At 42.9% G+C, this 8,974-nt stretch overlaps 1 protein-coding gene across 1 annotated transcript in view; it reads left to right on the top strand.

Moving 5' to 3' along the window:
* Nucleotides 1-8,974, top strand: part of SLC18A2 (solute carrier family 18 (vesicular monoamine transporter), member 2) — a 30,772-nt gene that overhangs the window by 12,795 nt on the left and 9,003 nt on the right. Inside the window, exons 5-9 of the mRNA XM_009325912.1 lie at nt 2,179-2,271; nt 2,689-2,778; nt 2,887-2,930; nt 3,006-3,066; nt 8,308-8,403. Of these exons, the coding sequence (XP_009324187.1) occupies nt 2,179-2,271; nt 2,689-2,778; nt 2,887-2,930; nt 3,006-3,066; nt 8,308-8,403 (384 nt within the window). The remainder of the gene's footprint in view (nt 1-2,178; nt 2,272-2,688; nt 2,779-2,886; nt 2,931-3,005; nt 3,067-8,307; nt 8,404-8,974) is intronic.

Here is an 8,974-nt window from a genome sequence, read left to right as displayed (position 1 = left end):
GCTTTTTTTGTCAAGAATGTGTCTTTTGGCTTCCTCAGGAAAATTCTCCCTGCCGAGTTGGACTGGTCCATAAGCAGGGTTCGCATATGCTCCATAGAAACTTAACAAGAATTTGGTAGCTGGATTCTTTCTAGGTTCCTTTTGCAGGGATTTTGCTCCAGCCCACATTTGGGTGGCTGGGGAGATACAATGCCTCAGACTGAGCTTTCGAACTGAGAGCAAGAAGCACCTTACGCTTAAAATGGGTTTGAAGCTGTGCAACAAGCACTAGTTAAGCAGAGAGATTTAAGCCTGGATGAGTAGTGGGAAAAGTGGGGATGCGGTTAAGGGAGCAGGCAGGGGCTGGGATGAGCAGCCAGGGATGGGGAAGGCAAAGACAAGCAGGAGGGGTAGAGACAAGAAAATCTATCTTTTTTCTTTGTACAAGTTAAGGTTACAAGTCAAGCTTTCCAAAGGGAAGTAGTGTCAGAATCAAAATGATTGTTCAGCTTTAACTCAGTCCCTGTGCATGTATGTACTTTGAGATACAGTTCTTAGATGAGTGTATGACTTTTTTTTTCACAGACAACCTGCAAAGTAGAGCAGAAAAGGCCAAGAGACCATCTAGTCCACCCCCTTCCTGAAGGCAGGATCAGCTTTGTATCTGTCATTCCTCACGTATACTTGACAGGCATGTTCTCAGAAGCCTCCAGAAACGCCCTCAGCAACTAGCTTTGTGCTTAAGTACCTTTACTGTCAGGAAGGTTTTTTCTGATGTCTCATCTAAAGCCTCCTTACTGTCATGTAAACCCATTTCTGCTTCCCATACTTGAGAGAACATGAAGAACAGTTTCTTTTCTTTATCTTTGTGGCTCTTTTTCATATTGCAAGACTCTTATCACATCTCACATTGGTTTCCTCCTCTCTGGTTTTAAATTGAAAGTCCTGCAGTTGTCCCTCACAGTTATTTTTATAAGCCTTTGCTCATCCTCATTGCTCTTTTCTGGATAGTGTCTAGTCACCCCCACCTTTCTTCCTGTGCTGCACCAAAACCAGACCCAGCACAGAGAAGCTCTGACTCCTTACAAGGGCCAACGGCAATGAAAGTCACTTCACGTATCTCACAGGCAAAGGAATTTTTCTGTAGTATTGCTGCCAATCAGTCGTTTACCACCCCTGCATTTGTGCATGTAATCATTCCTACCTAAATGTAAAACTTTGTGTTATCTTTGTATTGCCTCCTATTTTTTTCCAGAGTATTTCTCCAAATCTCACAAATTCATTGTGAATTCTGATATCATTCTCTAACTTGCTCTTCAACTGTTCATGCAAACAATTTGATGTCATCCACAATTTTCAATAAGCATGTTAATCCACACAGGACCTCTGCTCTTTTGATGCACCTGATGGATGGTATTCACTTAGTGATCAATCATGCAATATTTTGTTTTCTTTTTCTGTGTAGCTGTGGGCCTTATTTACTGAGTCCTACTTAAACCTTGATTTGAAAACAGAATTATTGATTTCTATGAGGACTCTTCTGCAGCGTTTATATCTACTGCGTCTAAGTGCTTCACAAAAACACGAATTAGGCTTTATGTTTCCTTTTGTGAAATGAAGGTTCATCATCAAACGCAGAAGCGAGGCATGTGAAGATAAAGGTCAAAAGAATCCTTTAATTTTGGATGTTGAACTTGAAATACTCGTTTTCAAAGTAATCAGCTCTGCCTAATACCTCATGCCCAGAGCACGGTTAGCACTGACCACGGTTACAGCTGGGAGTGGTCACCAGACCTTTGTGTCAAGCACCCGGAGTATAAATAACGGATAGTGAATACTTGTCAAAAGCTTTGTTTTTGCTAGTTGAAAAGCATAATCTAAAAGCTCTGAGACAAAGACAGGGACAAAGAATCTAGCAAATCAGGGCATCATTAAATTACCTGAGTAATACTGTACAATAGAACAGGGTCTTGGAGACCATTTAAATTGCCAAATCCCCTTTTGCTTCAAAGTGAATTCTATGGGGAGGGAATATACATATTTATATTTTTTAATATATTTATATATATGTATATACAGATACCTGCTGTCGTCGCTGTGTAATGTTTAGTAGGGCTGGCAAATGATGACCATAAACTGTAGTACACAGATGCCTAATTTTGTGTTGTGCTTTTTTCTTTTTCTTTTTTTTAATTTTAGGGATGGGTATGCTTGCCAGTGTATATACAGATGATGAAGAGAGAGGCAACGCAATGGGAATTGCACTAGGAGGCCTTGCCATGGGAGTATTAGGTCAGTGAGTTGGAGGCTCTGCTGGCAAGAGAAACCACCCCCAGCCTTCCCAAAGCATGTACTCGTGATCTATGAAAGCATCAGAAGAGTCTCATCAAGCGTAACGTTACCATGCCATCTCCAGATTAGATTCATGGTGCATGTTAAGAATAGTTTTTCCCACAGCAGCATATTTCTTAGCGGATACATATGTCGGGCAATAATCTCTGAGATGTTTGGGTTTTGTTTACATGGAAGAGTATTTTGGGGAGTGAAGAATATGGTTATTGTCATGATCAATGAGCTTTGTGAGGATTTTTAAATTGAGCTTTTTGGTCACCGAGTGCCAATAGCAGGATGCCCAAACGCTTGCAGAGGGCATTTGTTCAGAGTCAGAGATGTGGCTTCACAACTGTGTCCTTTCTTTCTCCCTGGCAGTGGGCCCACCTTTTGGGAGCGTCATGTATGAGTTTGTGGGGAAGAGTTCTCCTTTCCTGGTGCTGGCAGCACTAGCTCTGTTAGATGGAGGTCAGTAAATACGAAACGTCAATAGCACCATGTAGCACATCCCTTTCATATTACCACCATCTAACCCCCTTCTTGAAGAAATGTTACAGTATTGATTTCTTTTCGCAGCTGTTCAATTATTTGTTCTGCAGCCATCAAGAGCACAAGCAGAAGTAAGTATTAAGGTAAAACACTCTAGGCGATGGATGACACTTTGCCTTTCCTAATCCCAAGCTTTTGTTTCATAGAGTCAGAAGGGGACACCGTTACTGACACTTTTGAAGGACCCGTATATCATTATTGCAGCAGGTACCAGATCCCTTTTTTTTTTTTTCTTTAAACCAACCGCTGGTGTTATACCTGGCATCCTGGAATGCCTCAGGCTGAGCTGGTTTAACAGTATTGTCATTTGCTGGTTTCATTTACATAAAGCTCAAAGAAAAAAATAATGTGTTGGTAATACAGGATGAATATACCAGTAGAAACATAACAGGCAGAAGGCTTGAAATATAGGCGTCTTTCCAGCTGAGAGGACACTAATGGCTTGCAGTTGCTTGCTAAGGCAATGAGATGTGGCCATGAAATTTTCTATGAGGCAAGTGAATAGAGCCAAGGCTTTCCGAGGGAGGTATTGTCAGCGCGTCGCAGGCAGGCGTAGGGAATAACACTGAACTTTGTTTCCGTTTGAGGAGAGAGTGAGTTTGGTCTCTAGAGCATGGATTGTATTTCAGAAAAGGTCTGGGTTGAATGGTGAATGGCGTTTGGTATTACATGTATCGTTTGTCTAATGAATCTTTCTGTCTCAAGGGAAGTTTGCCTTTTTGCATTGCATTTTGTTGAATGTTTATTCTGAAGTCTGTAATTAAGCCTGGCCCTTTTTAATGTTCATAAAATACCTGAAAAGAGATCATAATTTTTACAGTTTTGTTCCTTAATCCTAATTTGCTTGTCCAAGAAAACGATTCTTCGAGGCATTTTTTGTGTTTGCTGTTTCTTGGTGGTCTTAGGGAATGACCATTACCCTAACTCTTTGACTAGACATTTGGTCAAGCTGTGACTAAAGTTATACAAATGCTTTTGCTTGAGAAATTCTTCGAGCATTAAAAGACCTTTTCATAGAATAAAAGAATTTGAGGGAAAAGAGTAGCAAAGACAGTACCTGTCATAAGAGATCAGATCTATCATTAATCTAATTCAGTACCTTGCGTCTAACAGTGCTTAAAGCAGGTGCTGCAAGGTGAGGTTCATTCAGCATATAAAGTAGATTTCTGGAGAATAGTGTAATCCCTCCCAAGGTCTGATCTGTGACAGGACTTGGTTTAAACCACAAAATATGACTAGGGGACTGATTTCAAGGAGTACTTTGCTTGACTAAGACTTAGCTGCTCACGCCAAGCTAGTCTTAGCCAAGGAAGAGAAAAGGTACCAAAGACCACGGATCCCACTATTTTGACCATCTCCCATGTCTGCTAAGAGCAGGGATGGAATTTGTTCCCATTTTCTAACACATTTGCATGGCATTCAATTTCTGCAGCTTTTCTGTTCTCTGAAGCTGTTTCAGCTGATGTTTCGGGGCTCTGTAAAGCAGGCTGCGCAGTCTCAGAGCCCCAAAATGAAGAAGAAGACTCAGGGATGGGTAGCCTGGAATCACGGCAGCGTGTGTCAAAGAGACCTTACCTTTACTGCCCTGGCTTTTTTTGCCTCTTGCTTCCCTGCACGTGCCTGGAGGCACTGCCAGTGCCTCCTGTTTCCCCTTCCCATCTTTGATCCAGTGCAGCTGGATGCAACAGGAGGCAGGGAAAGGAAGGATATACAGAGGGGCAGAAATAGAAAGACCCTCTCTGTTCCGATCCCTCCTGCTCTCGCCAGCTGCTCTGGGTGACCTGTCCTGCTCCCACTGGGCGTCAGTGCCCAGGATATGAGAAAGTCCCTCCCGTGGGTTAGCGGTAGGGTTAGGTACAGCACCCAGGGTTTCTGCCTCCCGGGGCAGAGACTGCCTAGCGCTTTGACAGTACGGATGATGCTGATGTTCTCTAACCTCAGCCTCTTCTCCTCCTGCTTTATTTCCCCTGCAGACCAAATTTGGTTTTGTCAGAGCTGAATGTCAAATACCAACTATAAATCCAGCCTTTTATCTGGCCTATGAGTGCATGTCAATCCAAATGCAGATTTCTTGATGCACCAGGAATACACTGCTTAAATGTTAATTGCTTCAGTTCTGAAGCTGTTGCTTTTTTACAGTGAAAAGGGTCTGAAAGTTTCATTTTCTCTCCCTTACCCCAAGGAGCTGGGTATTTTTGTTGCTTTATTTTCTAAGATGGGAACTTTCGATCCTGATACTAACAGGGAAGGTTAGGTAAGCAGTTGGTTGGGATGGCAGTTAGCTCTGTGCTCTGACACCTTGGGGCAATCAGTCAAGGCACCATGCCACATTTCTCCATGTCTAAGACAGGATAATATGTCTTCTGCTTCACAAGGATGCTGTGAATGTAGATGTCCCACACTGTGTACAATCTTCAGATACTATGATTAGAGAGGAGAAGGTTAAAAGTCCCATTGGGTTTGCACTGCTCAGGGAGATGAGAAGTTTTGAATGGCTTTTAAGGCAGTTAACTACCTCATTAAAAAACTGACTACATCTCTAGTGGGCTGACTTGTTAACCACAAGTAAAGCCAGGGACATTTTAGGCGTGCTGCAAACGGGCTAACAGTTTCAGTGTTTCTTGCACTCTTGATTTGGGTACACTAATTTCATGGTATAAATTCAATCTCCTGAGCGTGCATCATACACTTGAGTCATAATTGTTTGTATTCTCAAAGTACAAGCACTTTCTGAGCAATTTGGCTTATCTGTAGCACAATATTACTCTTTAACACAAGGTGTCTTGAACTCAAGCATGGAGTTCCTCTCTCTTCTTTCTGAAAGCGTAACTTTTTCCCTTGATAAACCCATGTTGCCTGTGAGTTAATAACGTTGACTGTCACGACAGACAAGAGGCCAGTGCTCTCATTCACTCAGTGTATATTGCAGTCCCTGTGGCCAGTCCTACTGTCTGGTCACCCTCGGTGCCAGCAATAGCTATTGCAGGATGCACTGTGGCCATTCCTGTTGAACATGCACTCACCAGTCCAGGTGGGGAGGTCACAAAGATGTGGACGTCAGAGGGACAGGACCAGACGATATGGCAAGCTCAGATGAAAACCTCTGCAGGAGAAAGGAAATGCGAGCAAATATAGACTCTGCCTCCTATGTGAATTGTGTCAGAGGTGATGCTTCAAAGTCAGTGCCATCAGTGCTCACTGACCCAGGCAAAAGAAACATTACTGGCATATTTTGTCACTGCTGGTAGGAGCTCAGTGAATGAGGTCAATGGCATTCTCGCAGCCAGATCTCGCTGACAGGGATTAAAGAAACGTTAGGTGCTACTGGCTGACAAAGTTGCATGGACAGACAAGTTAGTTTAAATTATCGGATCCAAAAAACAGAGTTGAGACAGATATCATCATGAGCACATGGGTTCTTCAGAAGGTGTGCGACAGCTTTTCACTGGGTACCTGCTTTTTCACAGAAAAATACCAGTGATGTCTATGACACTCTGCCAAAAGCTGAGTGGGTTCTCAGCTGCGGAGATGGGATCCAGCTGGAAGGCTGCAATTTCACACCTTCTGGCCAATGCAGGATGTTTAATTTAACTTAAAGAAGAAACAATGTAGGATTTATGCCCTTGAGACATGGCCCTTTAAAGAGAGGTCAGGTCCATGCAAGACAGAGGAAAAAAAAATTATCTTCTTTTGGGGAAGCTTTGCTAAGGTAGCATGGTCTTCTTTGGTCTTTGCTCTGACTTTGCAGAGTACTGGCTCAGGCTCTCACTTTTCTTTTGGGGTACATCCTAAAGATCTGAAATACCTTTGTCACCATGTACCTGAGTACTTTGGTAAGTTCTGGTGACGCTTCCTGACCTAATGAGAAGTAGATGCCATACGCGTGTGCATGCACACCTGTTTCTCATTTCTTTATGAATTTTGTTAAGAGTAGAATAAGGCCTTTGCTATTTAAGCCATCTCTGTTAGAATGGCCCTGCTTCCTCTGACTGCACTTTGTATGGCCTGAAATGTTTTTCCAGCATCAAGGAAGCTGCTTGAGCATGGCTGACTTTGGCTTGGAAGAGGGCAGCCCCGAGGTGTTTAACTGGGGCTCCTTACAGACACTACACTAGTGGGAGCTTGCAGCAGAGTGGAAAGGTTAGCGTTAGCTTTAGATCTAACCTTTCGTCTTTAGGGTAAAGTAGTGCTGAACTGTTGCTCCTTGCCCCAGGAAAGGAGTGAGCCAGCTAGCCTGCAAGTTCCTTTTAGGAATCATGGATACACAGTCTAATATATTCTGACAGGTTTGAGCAAAGAATGACATCAGTGCTCATTTTGTTTTGAACTGTATGATGAGGAACCTGTTCCAGGAGAAATAATGTTTCTCTGACCTCAGACAAATTAAGCTTTTTTTAAAAAAAGTAAAATTTGGATGGTAAAAGACTGTAAGAGTCTAGAATATTTTTCTAAACTTCAGAGATTAGGGGAAGGGAAGTTCCCCTAAACAAGTTTGAGGTTGTCACTTCTAGTGACTTCCAAACTCCCTTGAAAGTAATTTTGGAAGGGATTAGCAGAGGGGATGTGTCCTGTTGCCCTGCACTAGGCTTTGACTGCCTCGGGTTCTTCTGAGTGAGTGGAAAAGGCATCTTGAATCCAAAGAAATACCATGGGGTTTAATAATCCCTGCACTAAAGCTGAAGTGCACTACTGAGGATAGATGAACTTGACACAAACCCACTGGAGTCTGGATCTGCAGGTGGTGGCGTAGGGCAGAGCTGAGCTGACAGGCAAGACTGAATCAGCACTTCCACTGCTTGTTACCCTTTGTGTCTGGGTGACTAAAGGTCCAGAAATTCAAAAGAGATCTGGAAGCATTTGAAATTCATAGGGCTGGGCAAGCTCAGCCAGACCCATGCTTTGCTGCATGGACTTACTGGCTGCTGGCTAAGGGATCTTGACACAAAATTCCCTTTTGTAGGGAATAGACATCTCTGTGGTTGTCTCTTGGTATTTTTAGGATCAAGACCTCTACGTCTCGTCGTAGTCATTCTCAGATGACAGAGGCATAGGGTCAGAGCCTGTGCCTCTTACACAACAGGGCTCCAGTTTTGCCCCAGGAGACTAGATAAAGACCAAAAGATTGTAGTTTTAGCTAATCATTTGTACAACAGTCAGACCTCATGAACTTTCTAAATGTCATCAAGCTCACTGCAAACTTTCACATTATGAAAATAGCTTAACCTTTATTGTAGAACTTCTAGGAGAATAGAAATATATAGAAAGTTAGTTTTCAGTGATTTTACCTTCTGTTCTATTTAATATTAATCAACGACTGATGCATGACAAGGAGGACTGTAAAAAGCGCAATGTTTTATGTAAAAGCATCCATTCTTTGCATGGCTTTTTGTTCATAGTCAAAAGAAATAATTACTACTACTTTTTTTCTCCTCCCCTTCTTTCTCTAAGGATCAATCTGCTTTGCAAACATGGCTATTGCTATGCTTGAACCAGCTTTACCCATCTGGATGATGGAGACCATGTGTTCAAAAAAATGGCAGCTTGGTAAAGTACAGTATATTATTTGCATCTCTATATGTTGTCTAGTGACTGTCTCAGTTCCGGTCCTGTTAATGATGGTCTCCTTATATGCTTCAGGGTAGTAATTTTTTTTTACTATCTTTAAATTGTCAGTGTTACACCTGCACAATTGCAAACATTGGTCTGTAAGAAAAATAGGTAGTGGACTGATGTTATCGTAATAGAGGCTTCAGTAAGGGGCAACGCTCACATTGCAAGGAGAAATAGATGCAGGCAGCCACAGCACTGTACTTGTCCCGGCTCCTTTGGGAGCGCCAGCAGCACATCTGGCAGTGAGTGTTGGCTGGGGCAGCTGCAAGATGCCCTGTGAGCCGCAGAGCCAGCCCAGCGGGGCAAAACAATTTGTTTTGGGTTTTTCCCAGAGGGAATCCTTCCTCAGTTCCTAGTTTGAATTGCCAGGAGCAGGCAGCCACAGAAGTCTGCAGCAAGTGCAGTATGTTTGGTGCAGAGCATGCCCATGCCAACACGTGCTCCTTCCAGGACTGCTCCTGGCCACATGTGGAAGAAGGATGGACTTTTCTCAAAATGTAGTCAC

Source organism: Pygoscelis adeliae, unplaced genomic scaffold (genome assembly GCF_000699105.1).
Source record: "Pygoscelis adeliae isolate BGI_AS28 unplaced genomic scaffold, ASM69910v1 Scaffold4, whole genome shotgun sequence".
Classification (NCBI taxonomy): domain Eukaryota; kingdom Metazoa; phylum Chordata; class Aves; order Sphenisciformes; family Spheniscidae; genus Pygoscelis; species Pygoscelis adeliae.
The sequence above is the reverse complement of the archived record's forward strand: the minus strand, read 5'-3'. Positions and strand labels throughout refer to the sequence as shown.